This window comes from Strix uralensis, chromosome Z (assembly GCF_047716275.1).
Source record: "Strix uralensis isolate ZFMK-TIS-50842 chromosome Z, bStrUra1, whole genome shotgun sequence".
Classification (NCBI taxonomy): Eukaryota; Metazoa; Chordata; class Aves; order Strigiformes; family Strigidae; genus Strix; species Strix uralensis.
The window spans coordinates 30,538,130-30,561,790 of record NC_134012.1 but is presented as its reverse complement, the minus strand read 5'-3'; the positions used below and the strand labels follow the sequence as shown (position 1 = coordinate 30,561,790).

Sequence of the window (23,661 nt, the reverse complement as noted above, 5' to 3'; positions counted from 1 at the left end):
AAAGCCCCATCCAACCTGGTCTTGAACACTGCCAGGGAGGGGGCAGCCACAACCTCTCTGGGCAACCTGCTCCGGTGTCTCACCACCCTCACAGTAATAAATTTCTGCCTTATGTCTAATCTAAATCTACCCTCTTTCAGTTTAAAACTGTTACTCCTCATCCTATCACTACACTCCCTTACAAAGAGTCCCCCTCATCTTTCCTGTAGGCCCCCTTTAAGTACTGGAAGGCTGCTATAGGGGCTTCTTGGGGCCTTCTCTTCTCCAGGCTCTCAGCCTCATACCGTCTCAGCCTGTCCTCATAGGGGAGGTGCTCCAGCCCCCTGATCATCTTCATGGCCTCCTCTGGACCTGCTCAAGTAGCTCCGTGTCCTTCTTACGCTGGGGGCCCCAGAGATGGATACAGTACTGCGCGTGGGTGAGAACAGAGTAGAGGGGAGAATCACCTCCCTGGACCTGCTGGCCACAGCACGTGTTCCCGTGATGCCAATAACACGGTAGCTCTGCAGGTGTGCACGTGTCTCTAGCTCCTCTTGTTTATTCCCCATGCTACGTGCATATTTCCTTCTCCCTATTTTATTTTTTAAAGTGAGAAACCTCAGAAATAGCGTGACTCCAAAGTCTAACCTTCCTCTCAGACGTCTGTTACCTCCTAGCACCGCTAGGTGGCATTGCTGTTTACTCACATCCCATTCCAAAAGTGTTCAGAAGTGCCCTATTCGTTACCTGCTTATCCACGACTACCCTGAAAAATATGAAACCTATCTTTTTCAAAGCGAGACACCTGGGTTTCTGACAAAGCCAGTCTATGTAAATGCTATAACTTTTTATTACTACTACACAAAGTACTGAAAACAGTACTGAAAACTGAAAACTAAAGTTTCTCTGATCATAGTAATTTTTCTGTTAGCTTAGAAAATACCTATTTTAAGAGAGATACTTAAATTAAATCGTGCAAGTTTTAAGTGGAAATCACAATCCTGTGGCCCTACTCTAACAGTGGAGTTGAGGTTAATTATGTGATTTCAAATGTTTCTATCATTAAAGTTGGGCTCTCCAGCAAGAACCCTGAAGCACTTTAAACATTAAGAGATGGAAAGTAAATTTATTCTTAGCCTCTTCTCCTATCAGCCAGCATTAGCAAAATGCAGGGCCAAAAGAGCAGAAACAAACATCCCCAAAATCAGATGCATGGAGGAGTTAACTTCTTTACTTGCCATTCTATTGTAAGGATTCTTTAAAGTTGAGTAGAGACTCCTATTGCTTGCCACCAGACAAGCTGTACTAATGGCACAAGCTGCAGCAGATGATAGCTGCACTAATTTGCATCTACAGAAACATCACCACTAGCAAATGCCATCTCTGAAAATGCTACTTTACACAGTATGAGATGCACGAAAACAAAAAAAATCACCTTTAAGTCAGGAACCCTTTTCTAGTATAGTAGCAAGGAACCAAAATACAGCAAGCAGCGAACACACTCATTTTAACCCTCAGGTATGGGCATGCGTTCATTTCTCTCATACATTTGAGAGAAGAGCAGCAAGGCAGAGGGATAAAGATTGTTGATTAAAAAACCCAAAATAACAGAGTGACAGAGCTGCAGAACAGAAAGATGTGACATCCTGGAAGAGCAAGCATTTCAAGAGAAGCAAAAACAACTAAAGGAAAGGGTGAAATCTGATCAGCTAAAACAAGAACGACAAGCATTCAGATTCCATTTTTGTAACATTAGGTACTCTGTTTTTAATTAAGTTGTTTTGAAGTAACAGAATGCTGCAGAGTGAAATCTTAAAGCAATCAATATAACCTCTGCTTTGCAGGTCTACGGCAACAACAGTGCAAAGCAAGACACATACACTGTAATTCTCAGACTTTGCTTCCCTTAGACGGGAAGAAAAGATACTTCTTTAAGAGCAAGTCCTATATGCAGACTTCCCACATTCTCATACTGTGTGTACCTATGTTTTGACACATGAGAGCAGGATGTTTTCCCACTTAAGTATCTGCAGAGGGCATATTCTAGCTCCCTTCCCCTTGGTTGGTGCTTGGTACTCCAGAAGCAGTCATTTCATCTGCTATTTTCATTTTTCCTCACCACTCTGAAGACCTGTAATATTGCGATGCTTCTTTTATATATATGTACGTACAGACACACATCAAGAACCTTTTCCTTTGTACCTTCTGAACACAGTTCCTTTCCCAAAGTTCCCTGCCATACTCGCACTGCCTGCAAAGGCTAAAATCCACCTTCCAGTCCTCCTATCAGATACTTCTGTCTCAGAGACCAGGCTCCTGAGATATGTTGCCACTGCTGTTCCTTCAAGCTTTAGATAAAGCTTTGTATAAGGCCTGAAGACTTACATATGCAAACTCTACAGCTTCTTAAGAGAATGAATAGGGCAGGCACCTTACGACCCCTCACATCATAGGCTGAAATGGCCACAGAATGAAACAAGTAAGTGGCTGCAGCCTTTGCATGTTCAAAAATCCCTGTTGCATCTTTATTCTATAAAAAGATTCACTGTCACCACCCTCCTAGGTGGTGCTGAGTGTTAGACTCTTCCAGCTCTTTGCTTGAAGGAAGATCGTCTTCAGTGACTTATCAGCACCAATACAGTTATTTTGTTGCAGAAATAATACTGAGAGAATTTCTTATGTCTGTTACCGGAGAATGACTTCTTGTTTTAGAGACACAGATCAAACGGCTTTTTAACCCTCTGAGTAGGTGGTCACATCTTCAACCCCTCCTCTCTGTGAAAAGACTGACGCTTGTCACAGACTTATGCACTTTTTTCCAACCTCACTGCACAGTGCTTGCCCATCATGGAGTTTTTGCTGGAGACTACCCATCTAGCCTTGCTTCAATGAAGCACACGAGCAGGTGAGAACAGCTGTTAAAGGTGCACACAGCATCTTTCTGTACATGCTCCAGGTTCAGTAGCTAAAAGGTTTACAGAGTCAGTCCAGTTTCAAGCAGGGAGCTATCAAGCTCTGTTCACCAGGTGAAAGTCTGAATGCCTGGACAACATCTCTGCTCTGGCAGAGACCCTCCTGCTTGATTCCTGTCAGGCCTTTTCTGTGGATATTGCAGAAGTAGTCTTCAGCTCTGAATGTGGCAGGACACAATTACCAGACATAAGACTATCTGTGGGCTACAAACCCTGAAGAATACTCATTAATTTTAAGTAAGCTGTGAAAGGAATTTACAAGTATTTCTGGTACATGCTGGGGAGGGGGTGGGGGGTGGGGTGTGGTGGTGGGGGGGAGGGGTTTGGTGGGTTTTTTTTTCCTTTTCTCTCTTCCCACCCACTTTTTTTTCCTTTCCCCAAACTACTGAACATGCAATGAAATCTAAAGTGTCTGTAGTTTCTTGTACCTAAAACATAACAATAGAATAAAACTAGGGTAGGCATAAGCCCTCTTTCTGAGAAAATGAGATATCATAATAAAGATCAGCTATTTGCCCCCTCCTTTTCAGAATTTTATGAAGGATGTTCAGTACCAACCACTGAGACTACCAAATAATTTATTAGTTTTGGGCACTTCTATGGCCTCTAGTTCTTCATACAGAAATCATCTATCTTTACTGTTTCTGTTAAATAAGCTAATATTATCCACAGTTTAAAGAACATTTTTAAAACACATATATGCTGTTACAGTGATTTGATAGCTGAATGTCCAAGTTCTGAAAAATCAGTTGTAGTATGTCATGAACAGTTTGCCTGGGTGAGTTTAACTCCTGCAAAATTTTATTTCAGCTCTCACTAGGAAGAAAAGAGGTTTTAAGTCTTCTGAACAAAATATAAAATAAACAAACTATAAAATAAACAAAAATAAATGGAGTATATTCTGCCTCAGTCAGCAGATAGGCCAGTCTCAGCATCCTGTATTAAAATCCTCAGACGTCTGTCCGGTTCTTGAGTACGTCAATATGTATTGCTAGTCTTTTTAGGGTTATGTGGTGCCAGCAGCCCAACAGTATTATAAAAGATATTCCGAAACAACCAGTGATCACTGTTTTGAGACAAATGAGATAAGACCAAAAAGACAAAAATTTGTTGAAAAATATCAATCATCTGAAATTTCCTACCTTGCATATCTGAGATGCATACAGCAAAAGCTTCTTGTGGTCCAGCCTCTCCTTGTGTTTCTGCAGATAATCTCGTAAACTTCCATATGGTAAATATTCCATAATTAATCTTAAATTCCTACGACCTTTTACAACAACAACAAAAAATACACTTAATTTTTCTGTCATTTTTCAACAACAAGTTTTGAAATATATTTGCAAATGTGTATGAATAAAACTAATAAAACATAGTCTTAATATCAAAAAACTAATTTATGTACATCACTATGCAACTTTTCATATGTTAACTGCATTTGTTCAGGAAATGCTGTTTATTTAAACACAACAATAATGTGGATATGCTTGATACAGAGTATCACTAATCAAGATCTTCTCATCAATACTTTAGCTACTATCGCTAAAGCAAAGCAAAAGTGCCACATGTGTGTACCTTCATGTAATTCCTCCTCATCACTGACATGAAACTCAGAATGACAACTGACATCAACTAGTCATCAATTTTACCACCTTCAAAAACAATCTGATTTTGAACCCAAGATATTTCTTTATACAGTAAGATCCTGGGCAGAACCCATGCTTTCATTCATCAACAGCATCAACTTTTTTTCGAGTGAACAACAATCACTCAAAAGGTGTTTCTGAAACTTTTTCCTGTCTAGTCTTTTACTGTATAGTACTGTACTTACACCGTACAATAATTGGTAGTATCTACTCTGGGACATTACATTGAGCAAAAACAACAGTTGTTACAAAATGATTGCATCTTCCCACTTAACCCTAAATTCTTTTCTAGGAAGACTTTTATGCTTTAAGGTAAAGAAACTTGGTAACTACTGAAAATAGTACTTTCTCTAAATCAAATTATGCAATGAGCTGACTGAATAAAATGTTCACTTTGTCCTCAGTAGTATACAACAGACACTACTTTCTCTGATTTGTATTCTATAAGTCCTGGTAAAGTTGGGACAAGTCAGTGACTTTCATAAACACTTACCTCTCCGAATTTCTCAGTACGCATACTTAGGTGTACACCTGAAAGTGTATTCAGCATAGCACATACCTGCGCTGTAGCATACTCCTTTGTATTTAACAATGTTATCATGTTGCAGAGACTTAAGTATTTCAATCTCTCTTTCAAAGTCCCTAAGGTGCTCTTCTGTGCTATGTTGCAGCTTTTTCACAGCCACCACCTCCCCAGTATTATCCTGCAGTGGGTCATACCGGCACATTTCAACACTGCCAAAATTTCCCTAGATCACAAATGGAAATACTTAAATTAAATAAATACTTAAATACTTAATTAAAAACAAGTCTACATCACTGTTTCTTTCTTAGTGCTTGTTCATACTGTCTTGGTGCTCACTGTATTAGCATTAAGGTGCCCACAACTACTGATTTAAATGAAATGCCACAAAACCTCCCTGGGAGAAAAAACATGCAGGGTCACAGGTAACAGTTCTATAAGAATAAGAAACATGTTCTATGAAAGGAAACAAACAGCACAGGAGGGAACAAGGACAAGGAAATGGGATTATGTCCGTTCATTTCCTCCCCCCTCACAAATTCCCACTTGTATTTCCAAACTGTGAATTGGCATACCCCTTTTCCTGCACTTGCAAAAACCCCTTTGTTTAGGTTCCCCTTGGCTCTTCTCCTCTGCTTCTTGATGGTTCTTCCCCTACTTGTTTCAATGTTCTACCTTCTTCCCTTTCTCTGTTTGTATTTTATCTTCAGTCATCACCTACTACTCTGCTCCTCTCCCTGTGCTATGCTACCATTTACAGTCAACAACCAATCATCTGAAATAGAAGTAGTTCTGCTACTTCACTTTCAGGTGATATAGGAATTTATAGCTATTATTTCAGGAATATATAGCTATCACGTCAATAAAAAACATAAACCAGTAAGGAAACATTCTGCAAAAATAGTACTTGGTGAAGATCTGCTAGCTGCACTTGGTCATCTGTCTAGGCACGCTTTCACACAGCCAGGCTGCAATGACTTGCAAAACTAGTAACCAAAGGCAGATTTCTAAAGCCTAAAAAGTTCAAGGCCTACATATATCAGAAAGACATTACTGAATTTAGGGGCTGCATATCCACACTTCTCAGAATATGCATGCACAAAAAAAGCCAGCTTCACTAGTTCTGTGAAAGACTGCTCTGGAGCATTTTTAAATGAACATCAAGTATGAAAAAAAAAAAAGATTATGTCAGATGTAGCTCTGCATTACTGAAAAAGATTTTAGCCTTTCCGTGTGACTGGATTCATTGTAGAGGTCAACTATCTTCCTTCTATCTAATGATATTGTAAAACAGAAAAAAGATCTAAAAGGAATGGCCTGTTATGGTCAGAAATAACGGAAATTATTGATTTCTGTAACAGAAGTTTCAATGTAAATAATGTGTATGGGGTCATCGGAAGGTAACTGGAAAAGACAGTTCTTTTCTAAGAAAATTTCAAAACAACCTACCTTGCCAAGTTGCTGTAAAAACTTAAGATGTCTTTCTTCAAATTGTGTTGGGTCCCGATCTTCAAAAGCGCCAGAAAATCCAAGTGCTCCAATTCTCATATTTGGCAACATATCACTTTCCGTCAATAGTTCATAATCTGAGGGAAGGGAAGAGAGAAAGGGAACAGGAGGTACAGAGAAGCAAATAGGAGAATGAAGAAACTTACTACAATCATGGCATGTTCTACCTTTGCTTGGCATACCCCAAAGCTCAGTAGAATATTAGCAACCACCTTAATATCTATATAGTAATTTGCAGTCAAAGACAAAGACGTATTACGAAAAAGCCAAATGACTTGTCTTGACTCATAGCAAGTCTTGTTTCAATTTCCCAATCTTCTTTTTTGGAGGCCTATCGTACTTCAAAAGTAGCAACTATTGTGCAACAACTCCACTACTGCAGTCATAAGAAATGTAAACTTTACAAGGACTTGTGGTAACATGAATCTTCCACTTGGAGAAAAGAAAGATACCTATTTATTTTGAGAGAAAAAAGAAAGACAGTCACAGCATAACATACTTTAAGAGACTAGAATTTTTTGGTAGATATTAATCAAACCAGAAGACTGCTTTGAACAATAATGTTAAATTTTAATGTGTTCTATTTTAGAACAAACTAAAAAGCAGTAACATAGTGCCCTTATGAACCTGTATTTCCAGGGCTGCTTTGGAGAAGGGTTCTGGGTCAACATACCAAAAAAGAAGGCACCATATGAAAATAAACCAGAAGGAAGCAGGGTCCTTTTTGTCTAGTGTGTTCTTGTGGTATCACAGACTCACCTGGAGTGAACAAACTATTCAAGTCACGTATAATTGCTCTAAATGAAGGCCTGAAATCTGGCTCATAATCCATACAGTTGTTTATAAGGTTTGCTAGTTCTGTCCAGTTGGGGGCAGGAAGCTGGTGCCTATCTTCATAAAACTGTAGTTTCTGAAATTAAATAGACAAAAGGCATTTTAATATACAACCATGAAGAGCTACAGAAGACTTAATATTTTCACCGGAGCAGCCAAAAACTACAGCTCTCAACCAAAACTTGTTATCTCACTGAACGTACATCTGACCAATTTACATCAAAAGCCAAGGCTGACAATGTAGCAAGCCTGGCATAATATAATCAGTTCAGAAATTCCCAGTCAGTTACTGATGAAAGATAGCAAAATAGAGAATGATAAAGATGGTGTCTTCTTTACTGGTAATTTCATAAAACCTCAGCTGGACGGGTCCAGCAGAAAATTCTATCCACCTGTGAGCTGGCTGAGCTCCTCTAGTTGTAAAAAGCTTCCATGAGTATTATCAAAGAATGTGGATTAGTACAGGAGAGGAGGGCAACTTCTGAAATACCTAGGTATCTATAAGCTAGGTCTAGGTAGACCTTGGATCTTATTGTAATAGCTGATTACAACACCTGAGAAGCCAGATCAGGCTTTGTGAGAATGTAACAGTCCATTTATAAAAATAATACTACAAGTCTTTTTGTAGCATAGTAAAGGAAACAATCTTTTTGCTTCCAACTAAGGAAGCAAATATGTAAGAAATAATATCTTTATGTAATATGTTTCCCCTTCACCCCCTGTCCCTAGTTAAGACAAAGTTAACATTTCTGGTTTAGCTAAAATAGTAGAATTGTCTGCAACACAAAGTCTTACAGTATTTAAGATGTTCAATTACTAGAATAATGCCAATTAAAATCTATGTACATTGTTAGGAATACTTTTTGTTTAAAGTGATACACTGTTGCAACAAAGCAACAGAAACATGAACAAGATAATATTGGCAATGCTGTACTTTGTCCCCATAAAAATCAAAACAAAGAACATAAAAACAATCCTCAAATCATCACTTCTGATCATTATCTACCAGTGAAAGTGTCCTTTTCCTACAGCGGTCATGGGCCACATCACTTTACATGCTGATATAGTTACAACAGCAGATGTTTTAAATCATAACTGTCCAAAGAACTGTTATGACTGCACACCCAGTAATACTTACTCTTGAAGAATCCAGTGCACTCAGGGGTTTGTCTCCTCCACTACAGATTTCCCACAAAGTAGTACCAAAACTCCATTTGTCTGTGGCCAGGCTTAATTGTTTGGGATTCTCAATACATTCAGGTGGAACCCATGGTATTCTCTCAAGAAGAACTGTGCAATCATGCAAAGGAACCATCACATTAAGATGAATAATACACCCAGAAAATTCTATAACACATTTGATTTAGTAGAAATTACTTCAGTATACATAGGTATTTCATTCTAATGGCTTTTAATACCTTTCCAAGTTTTTGTGCCTGCCTTAAAAAAAGGCTACATAGTATGTACAAAAAGAGTATTTATGAATCAGAGTGGAGGACCATTAGTTTTATTATAAAACAACCCTAATGTTATAAAACTGCCTTAGCTTCATTTCTGCATAATATTTTTGCTCCAAATTCTGTATTTCCCCCAGTGTTACCAAGATTTAGTAGCTACCACAAAGGAACTAGATGGCAAAGAGTACTTTGTTAGCGGTTGGCAGGTTACGGCACAGCAAAAGGCGCCATAACAAGGAATTTCAGAATATTTGATTTTTAAACTTCTGATACCGATCGTAGTAACAAATTAAAACATGGTATTGTACTGATGTAGATTTAGAGCTCTTTAAAAGGAGATCTCCTAAGATTCATGTAGGCTTCTCATTTAAAAAGAAAGAGCTTAAACAGTTTATTGGAAAATAATTGCATTGTTTATAGTCTCTTAGATGTGTTATTTTTTTTGGCATGTATAAAATTACCAAGTATAAACTGTGTTCATTTTTCCAAAATTATTAAAAAGACAAGATAAAGAATAATAAGGTTAATTCATTTTCATTAGCATAACAATCTTGCATGCACTTCTCATTTCTTTTTATTTAATTAATTTTTCTGTTTATAAAGCATTAAAACAGCCTCACTGGCAGATGATAATTCAGTATTTTTTAGCATCAAGTGTTTTCAGGCATTCACCAAGAAATATACTGAAGATTTTCAACCAGGCACCATTTCCAAAAGTTCATTTATTTTCAGCTCTGAAAGCTTCTCCAAGCTATAAAATATAACAATTTAATCTTGATCAATAATAGGATACTAAGTCCGGCAACTACCTGCAGATGCAGACTTACTCATGGTACATTATATCATACTAATAGTATTACCAGTGAAAAAAAAATTTGAAAATGAGAACAGCAGGAAAAAAAAACCCTCACACAATGGAGAATTGTGGCTTTATTTCCTGTAGCTACTTGCTGATAAAGAAGATACACTCAGTACTGCTAACTAGGACAGCAGGTATTATTTTAAAGTTATGGATGGATGAAGGAAGTTGCTATAAGAGAAGTACCAGATGGTAGTCAGAAAAAAAAAAAAACAACAAAGTTGAAAAATAAGTCACAAGAATAAAACAAAAAAGTTGACACTAAGACTTACTATCTCTTGGCAAAACTGTAATACTGATGCCAGGATCACTTAGTTTTATAAACGGAAGGTTTCCAGACTTCCTGTCTTCCTCTCTGATAAGCAAGATGTTTTTTGCACAGACATTCCCATGAACAAGGCCTTTATCCTCCTATGAACAGAAATGTATCTTTTACATACTGACAAAAGATCTCATGGTTGAAGAGGTAAAAACCAGTATTTTACAGCATGAGGGAAACAAAGAAAATAATGATCCAGATTAAGTTGATCAAATATCAGACATTTTATCAGAGTCTGAGTTTCTAGCCAGCTTTCATTCATTTTAATCATCTACCTAAAGTTTTGATGCATGTTAACTCAGAAGAATAGTGATCCATCAGTATGATCCATTTAAAATGAATATAAGAACATTTAAACTCTGTTAAAGGAAAGATTCATCTAATCACATACCCTGTTTCAAATAATGGCCTTTATGTTGAATTAAACAGACTGTAAGGTTGGGACCTAATGCACAAAAATAATGTACTAGTAGTGTGAACAGTAAAATGTTTTCCCCTCCCAGTGGTTAACTATTAACACTACCAGGAAATAGTTTATGTTCAGCATCATGAGCTGAGGTAGGAAAATCAGGAAGGACTGATTTCTGGTGAGAGAAAAAGAAAAATATTACTGGAAATGAGTTTCTATTTCACGCTAAAACATAAAACATTAAAAAACAATAGGAAATTCAATTACACTTTGTGCAAGATACATAGGTCTGTCCTCAACTATCCACTATCTGGTATACATCCAGCCTATTTTCAAATACCCTCCAGAGTTTCAAGAATTAGGGTGACAGCTCAGCCATTCTACATGTATTAGCCTGAAACATTTGAATTCAGCCATTAACAAAACTGAAGAATAAACTACTTACCAGAAAATGCATGGCTAATGCCAGCTGTTTGGCTACTTCCAGCTTCCACAAGATATTGATAACATTTTTGTTCTTTTTCAAATATGTGTCCAAGGATCCAAATTTTACATATTCTTGTACAAGGATGTCTGATTAAATATAGTGGAAAGAGTAACAATTAAAACCAACAACAAATAACGGAATTTTAGGACAGATTCATTACTCTAGTACTACCCATCTCTTTTGTTGATACCTTGTTGGTGAACTAACTATAAATTCGAAGCTATATGACATCTGTCTATTGCCACAAATATCCTATGTTCTTTATATTCTTCAGGGTGTGGAAGTTTGTCGAATTTCTTCTCAAATGCAAAATTATTAGATTTAATAGTTTTTTTACAGAATAGTCTTCCACCTTAACAAATCCAGTGTGCATCCTTCCACCCCCACTTGAAAGGCACAATAAATAATGTAACTTCTGATAAAGCATAGCAGTGTACAGCAATATCAATGTAGTGAGTCAAATAACTTTCAAGTCATTCACTTCATAGTCATTTACAATCTATATTCTTAGTGAAAAATACGATGCTTTGCTGACAAAGGATGAGCTTCTCAAAAACAGACTAATATTTGCACTAAAAAAAATTTGTGTATATGTATGACATATGCCTCAACGCAGTTATCCAGTGAGTAACCCAAGGAAGAAGATCCATTTCATTGTACTGCAGAGTCTTCATCAGTTTCAATACGACAATTTCAAATTTTATGACTGAACCCTTGCCTTCAGCTGCAAGATGCTCACATTGCAGTGCTTCTCATTCAGACTCTAAAGACACTGGAAACTACTGGTATTATATTTGGTTATCACAAATAAACTGATTTTTGTAACAAATTCATTCTACAGACAGAAAACTTCACAATTATGTGAAGCAATTTGCACAAAATCTCAACTTCAAGCATGTAACTCAAAAAAATAACGGTCTTACTATTTCTTAGTAACTGCCTATTACTAAACTGTAGCCTCTTGCCTTTAGAAACAAAACTGTCTAAAGGCCAACTGTGATCTAAAGGAAAAGTAACCCACTATAGACACCTTTAGGTATATTTTTTTTTTTTTTTTACTATTATACACTTGATCTCCCTGAAATTTTGCATATAGACCCTGTTCACGGTGCAATGAATAAACTCGAAAAAATGCTCATGGGAGTTTTTGTGAAGAAACTGGTGTAACAAGTTCTTGGCCAAACATTGTGCTGTGCCTCTTCCAGCCTCCTAAGAGCAACAACTTCTCTCCTTAATGCAGGCAATTACATAATAAGCTTATACAGTTATTATAAAATGCTTCCTTTAGTTTATAATCACAGAAAAAAATAGTGAAAACTGACATTTCTGCCCAAAGACTGAATGAAGAGGAAAAACTGCCAAAATGAGACCCAGAAACACGTATTCAAAGATAGCACACATAAGCGTATGACAACCATCCAAAATTAAGATTTCATTACAAGATGTTATAAATGTATTTCAGGTGTTCTTAAAAAAACCCCTTATTAATACATAGTCACAATAGAGCAAGCTAAACTGAAAACACATTCTACTTCTGTAGACAATAAAAAGATTTTACCTTTATTAACATTTTGTAGTGTTTTTGTTGAAATAATGGTACCTCATGTTTTCAGAATGGGATCTTTAAACCAAACTTCCCAAATCTGTATTTGTGCTCACAAAGTCAGCACATGGGTGGGAAATGGTGGTAGGTCTGTGTTTCTGATCACAGTAAACAAATACTTTCTTCAGTAGCCAAGTAATTTCCTTTCTAGCTAACCACAGCTGATACAATGTAGGGTCACAATTTTTCTGGCATTTCAAAAGGTCATTTCAGAATTTCAGCAAAACTTTCCAAAAGTGAGATTTTCAGATAGAACAGACGTGACTGAGTCATCTACAGAGGTTACTATTCACACTGATTGCATTTACACAATTTTTCTATTTTCTTTGCTATCACCATATTACTAGTTCTCAGACACTAAGACTAACACTACTACGTTATGAACATGTATTCTGTGTCCAGCTGGTGTGACAGGCTGTTTTGGCTTTCCCCTGCTTTACCCAGTACCCATGGTAGACTCTAATGACAGCTGTATAAAACTAGTACAAAAAGATAATTAATTTCTACTTACTCTCCTCTCCACATACGCAGACTCCATAATTTAACACCAAATGTTTGTAAGAAAGCTGGCTCATCATACTTGCTGCCTCAAAGAAGGACTTTGAGGAAAGAGAGAAATTGACAGAGAATAAATACCAGTGAAAACAAAACCCCAAAACATTACAAGATTTCTAATAAATTTATTAAAACCATGTGCATTTTTCAAAACATTTCAACTTCCATGCCATTGCAAAGACCCTCTGTAACATTTTATATTGTTTGTGGTTGTTTTAGGTTTGTTGTTGGTTTTGTTTGTTTTAAACAGATAATCCACATTCCAGAGAGGTTAGCAATCTTTCTGTAGGCAGGTGTTATTTCAACATTCTAAAAAGAATCTTTTCTTCCATGTCAATTAACTAAGTAAACTGCAGACAAATTCATGATGCACTACTCAGTTTCTAATTTATTCTTTCATAATGCACTATTCAGTTACCAATTTATTTCTTCATAGAACATTATTAAGTTAAAAGACAAAAAGTGTATCACTCATCCACTACTGTGAGACCTTACCTAACCTTGTCAGGAAGGTTTCAAATGCTTTTATTTCTTTACTAATTTTTTTATTCTCTTCAGTGGTATCTCCAGCTACACTTGGTTGTGCCCTGATTATTCACCCAGCAGAATGAGGTCAAAATTAGCACGTTTTCCTTCAGGTGACTGTATTTGTCATTCTGTACTCTTAGTCCTTTGAACAACCAATTTTCACTTAGCTTTAGTATGTAAGGATATTACCCAGCTTACTAAAATTAAAATATGGGTTACTTTCTTTATTGTTTTAAATTGTCCAAAGTGTATGCCTACATTGCTTATGAATAATTAGCTATCTGAAATGCCTTTTACTTTTTTGCTTACATTTTTGTACAGATTTTTCTTAAGTAATTGAAAAGCTCAGTAAACACTGGACTGCTTCTCTTGGTTTGCTGTAAATACAGCTAGATTAATTAGAAATTTGATACAATTATATAATCAAACAACAAACAGCATATAAAGTTACATTAATACTTCTGCTTTTTTATGACTTGATGTGAAATGTTGATTTCACTAGAGAATTGGTATGACTCCAAAACACTGAAGATAGCCTACCAAAAGAACGTATTTTTCCATAAATGTTGGTCCCTGATCTGTACATGAATGAATTTACTGGTAAAGGCAACTCCATGGCCATACCACCTCTCCTGGGGAACTTTCATTGTACAAACAGACTGTTCTTTGTCTCTCAGTGGATAGCTCTGAATTCTCTGACAGATGGTGGAGAGAGGGGAAATAAAAGTACATTGGTGTACTCCCCAAAGCCAGTCTTAAATCCATCCTCCCAGTGTCACAAGGCCAAGAATGAGTTTGGTTCAACATACAATCTGCTCTACCGTACAACAAATATTTGTTTATTGTAAAAGTAATCCTCAGCACAGCATGGACAAACGTTACATAGTAGTCAAAAATCACACCAACCTCAGAGTAGTTTCTATGCACTTTATCCAGCACCTTTAAAAGAACTTCCGTTTGATGGAGCTGGCCATAGTCTCCCACTTCCTTCCTTACACCTTTAAAAATCTTAGTAAATGTGCCCTGTCCAAGACTCTCCTCCTAAAAGACAGGAAGGATACAGATGGGACAAAATCAGAAATATCTGCCTGCTTTGCAAAAGATCTCTTAAATAACCACGCTAAGTAATACATATGCAAACCTTTACAGCTAGCACACCTCTAGAGTCAGATTGATGGGACAGGGTAGCAACTGTATCAGAAACAGCTTAAGTCTTTGCTTATTTTTAATTGACTCCTAAAGGATCTCAGAAAAAACTTGCTGCAAGAACCAGAAAGGAAGGAATTGCTGCTAATGATGTATTTAGACATCCCTAGAAGTAAAGACAACTACTACTGCAGTCAAAAGGACACTTATCTAAAAAAACCCCCAATTATTTGTATTAATGAAAAAAAATTTATTTTCTCTCACAACTCTAAGGAAAGATTACAGCAAAATCTCCCAGCTCAGGAGAGCTCTTTTAAACTTATACTGAGTTTTTAAAAACTTAGCGTTTATCAAACCAACCATCTGCACGGGAAGAAGCAATTAATGGACTTACAAATATCAGGTCCTCATTTCGAATTTTGTGAAAGACCATCTGGTTGACATTATTGTGTCTCTGTAGCGTAGGTGATGAAGGTACATCAGAAACACTATTGCTTCTGAAGACTAGGAGATTTGATTTATCTGGGAGAAGAAATAGGGTGGGGGAAGAAAAACAATGTAAATTTGTAAAATATAAAACTAAACCAAAGTTATTTCAAAAGGATTATTAATGAAAAAGTGTTAATCCAACAAAAAGATGTCACACTGAGATCAGCTTATTCAAAAAGCCACACTGTATTTCATTAAACAAATTCAAAGTCTGATTTTTTCTAATGAGCAAAACCATTTAGGTTTACTCAGCTATTTTAAGTTTCTCAAGCAGTCCTACTTTTGACAAACATTCTGAAAATATTCCTGCCTCCTTTCACATTTTAACTTCTGCTGTATTTGTAATAACCATCAGGGATAGAAAAAAGGGATGTTAAGTCACCTCCTTCTTTTATATTATGAAGCCATTCTGTTAAAGATGTGCTTATCTTTCTGATGCCTCTTTAAAACTTTTACATATTTTTTGTCCAGCATCCCTTAAGTGATGCTCATTGTCTTTATGTTTAGCAGAGTAATTATTCTTTGAGTGGTTTTGAAAAAAGGTTCTTCATGAAGTAGAGCAGGTCTCTTAGAAAAACTAAAGCTGGTAAGTATATATGTGTGGATATATGCGTGCATGCATGTGCAATTATATTTATTCAATAATTTATAATTCTGATGCATATACATTTTTGGTTTCTATGGAAGTAAGGTTACAAAATTAGTCTCTGTAATGTGCATATGTATTTACTTGTCAAATTTTTTCTGAGCTTTTGAATCCATTGGCTAATTTCAATCAAAATTTGAGAGGTAAAAGTGATATCAAATAGTCTGTTCTCTCAATTTTTTGTTAAATAGGGACTTGCATAGAGACAAAGACTAATATTAACTGTAAGTAGTACTACTTATTACAAGCAAAAATGGCAGATGTTACCAGAATACAAAAAAGGAGAAAGATATTATGAATATCAAAGCTATGCAAAAACCTTTACTGTAAATTCAAGAAAAATCCACTCCTCAGGCAGAAGTTCTATTCCACATGTATTTTTCAGTGTTATGAAGTTGAAATCACATTGCAGCCTTGGCATAATTCAGCTAAAATATCAACACACAATGAAAGAAATTCACTGGCATCACTGGTTTCATTGCTTATGGAACTATCCTCAGTGAGAAATGATGTATTAGTAGCTCTTTCCTTCTCAAGACATGAAAACACTTGACTGAAAAACAAAATGCTCCTGCACACAATCCACTGCAATTAAGAAACCAGTTTTCCTTCTAATTACGAAACTGGCTACCATGATTCTTTCTGAAAGACCGTGTTATAACAAAGTAAAATTTGGCAGACACTAGGACTGCAAACTATGAGTAAGAAGATGAACAAATGGGTCAGTAAAATTAAAAAAACTCTCACACAAACATATATATCTACCTACCTGAGAGTCATTTAACATTAACTGCTCAAAAATCTTTAACCTAAAAGTTGGAAACCCTTCTGCTCAGAAACAAATCTTTCTCTTACCTTTTGGTTTTGGAGGACAGCATTTGATGAACTGGAAAATTATGCTGTCTGAACGGACAGTTTCTGTCTGGTAACAGGTCAACAGATCCTTAAGATTACCAAAACTTCTCTTAGTTCCACTAAGATTATATTCTCCTTTCTCATTCTTCGTAATTAAGCAGTGTTTATAATCAGTGGTATTCTCATGCTGCAGAGATTTTTTCCATTAAAAATAAAATTGATCAATATTTAGTATTTGAAAGCCTATTTAAATGTATAGCACTCTACTAATTAAAGAAAGAATGCTTCAGCAAAACACTACCATAATTTGTTATTTTGTTCTCGCTATGTAGTATTGATTCTGAGAAAACATGATCCTACTCCTATCACTGGAATTAGCATGTTGATGTTAAGAAAAACAAATGTTACGAAATCTGCAGATGGAGCCGAGAAAACAGATAATGGTTCCTAGGAAAAAATCCTTCAGAGCTAGTAATGAGAGCTGCTTCACCCTTACATGGAGTAATATCAAAACAAAATTTTGTTGGAAGCAATAGTCCAAATGCTCACGCTCTGTGTTCTTTTGGCAAGCATTTGGAGATCTCAGCTGTGTTTCTGTTTTTCTATTGCCTGTAGTACAGTTCTAAGCAATTAGTTTCTAAGCACAGATTTTCAATATGCACTGAAGTATTTTTGCAATGAGTCTTGAAAAGATCCCATTAACCATTTTTAAACAAGAGAAGCTCTTAATAGTGTTTTCATGGTTCTTCACGTCAACACTGTGGAAAACGTTCCAACAAATTTTGAATCTCAGAAGCCTTCTAACAGCTTGCCTGGAAGGACGCACAACAAGAAAAAACAAAGTGTGGCTATGTCACTCAATGGCAGGCTTAACTCACAAGCTTGACTGTTCGACTTTGACTCCCTAAGCTTGCTCAGGGACTGATCTCAAGCTAAAAAATTCCCTATCACAACACACTTCACTGACTGGACATAACATGTTTTTGAAACTGATCTTCAAACAGCTGTTTGCTTCTCCATCCACACATCAATGTTACTTTGTCATTTTCAGAGATGTATGTATCTCTGACAATATTTAGCAAACTTGCTAGCTTGCTGTAAACCAGCAGGAAAACCCATGTATTACCTTCCCTAGTTAAATACCCAAAGGCAGCTCTGATAATTGAGGAAAAGCCTAGCCTTGGAACGAGACCATGCAATTATGTGACAACAATAATAAAGTACTGTATTAGTAACTTCAATCTCACAGAGGGGAGGTACACGTTGGGTCTTTAGCTGCATGAGACCTACAGGCATTTCAAGGGTGACTCCTACTCTAGCTAACACCAGATATCCAGCAGGAGATCTGTGTTGAAGTAACTGGTACCAAATAATCTGGCTGGCCCAGCACTGGGGATGGGAACAGGACCCAAACCCAGAAGAACCTGTAAAGGAGAGACACTCTCAGATCACCAACAGCTGTGTACTCAGTCTAACTAAGCCCTATTTAGGAAGGGGAGGTAGGCAGAAATCCCAGGAAAAAAATCCAACTAAAAAAACCCAAACCTTAAAGAAAAAAAGCCTCAAACCACTCCACCACCCAAACATATACAACAGTCCCAAGAGCCATATCACCATCCCCAGAACTCTCAAGCTCTCTTTCCTCCATCTGTCTTGTTCTCCTCGGCATATGGTATGTGTCATTAGCGAATCTTTACCATACAAGTGTTTTGATATTTCTCACAAGATGCTGACAGTTGGCCAGTCTGATGAAGTAGCTATAGAATATACACATCAGACAAACATTCTGAAGAGAAAGTTCAGAATAATTTACTGAACATCCCAGACTCATTATTATAATGCAATAAAGATTATACAGGTACTAAGACAGAATACAAACCTCTATAGCAAAGGTGAGGAAGTATTTTTTAAAATCTTTAGGACTGCAGCGAAGAACGTAGAAACCAGTCTGATTACCCGCTTTCTTCAGTTTACTGATAGCAAAGTCCATGCTATAGTGAAAACAAAATGTTTAACATTGCATAATTTCAAAATCCAGGAACATCAGAGATTCGCCAGTGAGAACTAGTATCAGGTACCTACCACAAAAATTCAAACTCTCAATTTTTTACAGATTCCTTTAACTTAATCCTTTCGCCCCTTTATTTTCCAATATTCAGGGTGGCTCCTTATGTAGAGAGCAGTACATTAAAAATTCTTCATACTGAAACTACCACAATTATTTATTTGATGAGAAATCTTACAGCCTAAAAAAGTATATTCCCCTGATCTTCAACATCCATTATGGAAGCACCTCTAATAAAATTGCCTAATAAGTAAGCTAAAATTAGCAACATATCTGTGTGGGTGAAAAAGGTGTGTTTAATTCGGGAATGGGCTAACAGGAAAGTGGAATTGAAATGAAACATCATTTGTTACTACAATAACCAATTTCCCCTTAAACAAGTCTTGCTAACAGACTATTTCTATCCATCTCAGGGAATGACAAACAGAATAGTTTGGAAAGGTCTAGCCTCATTGCACATCCTTCTAAACACCCCTAAACAAAGGTCAACATACAGCATTAGTCATTAGTGCAAAAAAGGTCTCCATACCTCTCCTCCTTCATCTCTTCTGAAGCTTATACCAGCTATCCTCTTTCTGTCATTGGGAAAATTACAGAACTATTCTGTATAAGCTGAGTAGATGGTGCTACTTTCACACAATGTATCTTGCACATATCAGCCTTCAAGCTTTCTGTGCTAAAGCAAATAACCATTTTACTCTGACTAACAAAACATTTCTAAGCTCCCACATGTGCTTCTGCAAACAAACAATACTATATAAACTCTTAAAAAAGTTTAAAAAATTCAGTGAAAGTACTAAATTCATTCTCTTAAAAAAAACCCCAAACAACAAAGAAAGCCAACAAGGAGACAGCATTCCTCAAACCAAACAGACCCTCCAATTTATATGGCTAGCAGTTTACTGCAAACCTTCCTCAAATATTGAAGGGAGTGTTATCTGAATTTGCCTTTTTCCCCTTGGTAACTCAGATAATATAACTGCTAGAGGCTCCAGTGAAAACATGAGCTCCTCTGTCTATGACACTGTATGTTGCTGCCATGGTAGTAACTGTAATTCTGTAAAATCAGCATGATAACATTCCTGTCTGTCTCACTTGAAGAAAAAAAGAATTCTAAGGGAACAAAATTAAAACCAGAAGCTTTCAATTTTTTTTTATAATACATCAAGAAGGCACTGTATTTTGCAAAGTAAAAAATAAGAGGAAAAGTGTAAAGCATTTTATGCTACATAAATGTAATAAATTCACATTTCAAGATGTCCATCATGTTCAGAGTCAACTAAAGTTGATCTTTCAAAAATATCACCTTGTTATATTACTAAAAAATTGCTTACAAAATTGGTCCATGGCAGTTGCTTTGGATGTTTTCAAGGACTGATGGTGGTGCTACTTCTTTACAGAGATAATGGTGGGCATCCGCAGTTAATCTGTAATATCCATCAATTAATGATACAAAGGAGAGAGCTTCTCTTAATGACTGAAATTCAGCCTCCTGTTAAATTGCCAGGGGAGAAAGTGGGGGGGGGGCGGGAAGAGAGAGAACAAGAGTTTAAATTTTTAATAGGCAACCAAAACTCCTGGATATGGTAATGGTATAAAAGATATAAACATTTACCTACATTAAAGATATCCCAATTGTTTTTTAACTACTGTTTGTATAATTCTACCTTCCTGGTGCCATCCAAAACTTGTTAGTAATCTTTAGTGTTCAAAATTGAATCCAAACCAAACTCATCTACCATAAAAAACCCCTTACTCTAAATATATGAAACATCAGAGAAATGCTGACAAGAGGGAACATTTGAACAGAAAAAACTGACTAGATACAACTCAGCATGGAGACACCTACTGCACTGGCAACACAGTGTTTTATTTCTTTTTCCTAAAGGAAAGCCTTCACTTATCAAAGATATATGGGGCTGCCATCTCGTAGCAAAGAAAAATCTGTAGGAGAGTACCTGCCTGAAAATTTAACTAGTAGTCAGCAAAAACCAGCATCACAGATAGCAGCTGACTTTTAACTACTATGAAGAGAGGTGTAATGGATAGAAACAAGGAGAATAATAATGTAGTCAAAGGAAAACAGGATGTGGAAAAGTCTGTGCAGAATACGTTGAACAGGTAAGAACACAGCAAAATTAAATCCATCTGTGACAATTTATTTATTTCTGCCAATAAAGGAAAATAGAGTCTATTTTTATGTAGTTATCTATATTTCCTTAATATTTTGACAGTTGTATCTGAGCATTAAAGGCTGTCTTTACTTTAACAGAGAAGTGTTACTCCACCATCTACAGAGTCACACTAGATTTCATTCAGTAGCATAGCCCAACAGGGTATATTAGTATATGCTGCACCAATTTGCCTATTATACTGGGGACACACTTAGTGGCTGAATGCAATTCCTTGGCAAGTTCTTTGCTAGACAGCAATAACAAAGCTGGTGCATTTGATCACATGCCAAGAATTTGTTTGGAGTTTTCAAGCTCCTTATTAAAAGAGGACCTGGAAACAACCATCCTTCCAGCTGTTTCAACATGACTGGAAAACCCACACAAACAGACTTAGAAAGCCAGCCATTTTTATCAATCTATGTATCCTAAAACTGTGTAAAGTACATTTCTATCATGAATGCTACTAGCTGTGTAACAAGTAAAACTAAATCACAAATCCTAATTTACACATCAGCTAATTCTGGTGTGTAAAGCGTTCACACACAAATCATAAGCAAAACAGCTGCTACTGCACTTTTTCCTACTCTTATTCTTCAGTAGCATTTTTAGACAAGCTCTTAGAAAGTCACTTTTACCCTCAGAAGCATATGCAGTCAAGTATGTAACTACTGCTATTGAGAATTTTTAAAGAGAATTTTAATGGCTTGAGATTAAGGAAGCCTCCTCCACCAACCTGAACTATTATTATGCTCTCAGCATCACAGATACTCCAGCTACTCTTATGTTTCAATAAAAAGCCTTGAAAAAATTACAAATTCATTAATTCAGGAAATGAACATGAATCAAAATAAACGAAAGTAAACCATATGCCTTTTTTAAAATAAGCATCATTACAGAAAGAATAAAACTAGTTAATGCTTTATTGAAATATTTTTGAAATGTTGAAAGATTATTTTTATAGAAAAGAAGTACATAAGCTGTACATAGCTTTTTCACACACACGGAGAGTGGCTCTCTGGTCACACAAATGCCTGAGATGGGGAGCCCTGAAGGCCCACAGATCAGTCATGGAGATAAAGGAAGAGACAACCTGTATTGGGTTTGCCTGGCAAGGTTTTGGTAGTGGGGGGATTACAGGGGTGGCTTCTGTGAGAAGCTGCTAGAAGCTTCTGCCATGTCCGACAGAGCCAGTGCCAGCCATCTCCAAGACAGGCCTGCCGCTGGCCAAGGCTGAGCCCATCAGTGATGGTGGTAGTGCCTCTGGGATAACGTATTTAAGATGGGGAAAAAACTGCTGCGCAACAGCAGCTGGAGAGAGGATTGAGAATATGCGAAAGAAACAGCTCTGCAGACACCAAGGTCAGTGAAGAAGGAGGGAGAGGAGGTGCTCCAGGCACCGGAGCAGAGATTCCCCTGCAGCCTGTGGTGAAGACCACAGTGAGAGGGCAGGCTGTCCCCCTGCTGCCCACGGAGGTCCACAGTGGAGCAGATGCCCACCTGCAGCCTGTGGTGGACCCCACGCCCAAACAGGTGGTGGATGTGCCTGAAGAAGGCTTTGGCCCTGTGGAGAGCCCATGCTGGAGCAGGCTCCTGGTAGGGCCTGTGGCCCCAGGGAGAAGCCCACACTACAGCAGGGTTTCTGGCAGGACTTGTGACCCCCTTGGGGGACCCACACTGGAGCAGTCTGTTCCTGAAGGACTGCACCCTGTGGGAGGTACCCACACTGGAACAGTTTGTGGAAGACTGTCTCCTGTGGGAGGGACCCCACACTAGAGCAGGGGAAGAGAGTGAGGAGGAAGGAGTGGCAGAGACAACATGAACTGACTGCAACCCCTGTTGCCCATCCCCCTGCACCACTGAGGGGGAAGGAGGAAGAGTAAAATCACGTGTGAAGTTGAGCCTGGGAAGAAGGGCGGGATAGAGGGAAGGTGTTTTTAAGATTTGGTTTTAATTCTCATGACCCTACTCTGATTTGATTGGCAATAAATTAAATTCCCTGAGTCAAATCTGTTTTGCCTATGATGGTAACTGGTGAGTGATCCCCCTGGCTTTATCTCGACTCATGAGCCTTTTGTCATGTTTTCTGTCCCTGTCCAGCTGAAGAGGGGAGTGATAGAGCAGCTTGGTGGGCACCTGGCATCCAACCAAGGTCAAACCACCACACCACTATGTGACAGTTATACCTCCTGGAAAGCCTGGAGTTGCTGGAAAGCAAATTGAAACAATTTAACTTTTTACATTCATGTATAAAATACTTTAAGATCTTCTTCAAAGAATTTTAAACAGTAAAAGCAATGACATTAATTTTGTCCCAATACTTATTTTCTGTGTATCATCATTCCTTCAGAGCATTTTGAAGCCTTTTTCAATATGTTGGTCACTGGCAGATGGCTTACCATGACAGCATGGAAACAGTTTGCTCAACAGATAAAACCACAGACTCAGGTTTAAGACTCCAATAAAGAAAAGAACCAATCTGTGCGTATCAGAAATCACCCTCAGCTATAAACATCTATTTTTATCACAGTCTATGCACAGAGCTTTGAAAGCAAAAGACCTCTGGTGTTTCGATACAGTACTTATACTGCTGAAATTTAGTTTTACTTTAT

At 37.2% G+C, this 23,661-nt stretch overlaps 1 protein-coding gene across 12 annotated transcripts in view; it reads right to left on the bottom strand.

Moving 5' to 3' along the window:
- Positions 1 to 23,661, bottom strand: part of JAK2 (Janus kinase 2) — a 99,991-nt gene that overhangs the window by 9,445 nt on the left and 66,885 nt on the right. For all 12 annotated transcript variants that reach the window (XM_074856641.1, XM_074856640.1, XM_074856639.1 and 9 more), the window contains 13 exons: positions 20,213 to 20,370; positions 18,693 to 18,804; positions 16,814 to 17,000; positions 15,218 to 15,345; positions 14,584 to 14,718; positions 13,106 to 13,193; positions 10,950 to 11,077; positions 10,049 to 10,187; positions 8,599 to 8,750; positions 7,386 to 7,536; positions 6,567 to 6,703; positions 5,154 to 5,343; positions 4,094 to 4,218 (listed from right to left, as the gene is read on the bottom strand). In XM_074856641.1, coding sequence (XP_074712742.1) covers positions 4,094 to 4,218; positions 5,154 to 5,343; positions 6,567 to 6,703; positions 7,386 to 7,536; positions 8,599 to 8,750; positions 10,049 to 10,187; positions 10,950 to 11,077; positions 13,106 to 13,193; positions 14,584 to 14,718; positions 15,218 to 15,345; positions 16,814 to 17,000; positions 18,693 to 18,804; positions 20,213 to 20,370 — 1,830 coding nt within the window. The remainder of the gene's footprint in view (positions 1 to 4,093; positions 4,219 to 5,153; positions 5,344 to 6,566; positions 6,704 to 7,385; positions 7,537 to 8,598; positions 8,751 to 10,048; positions 10,188 to 10,949; positions 11,078 to 13,105; positions 13,194 to 14,583; positions 14,719 to 15,217; positions 15,346 to 16,813; positions 17,001 to 18,692; positions 18,805 to 20,212; positions 20,371 to 23,661) is intronic.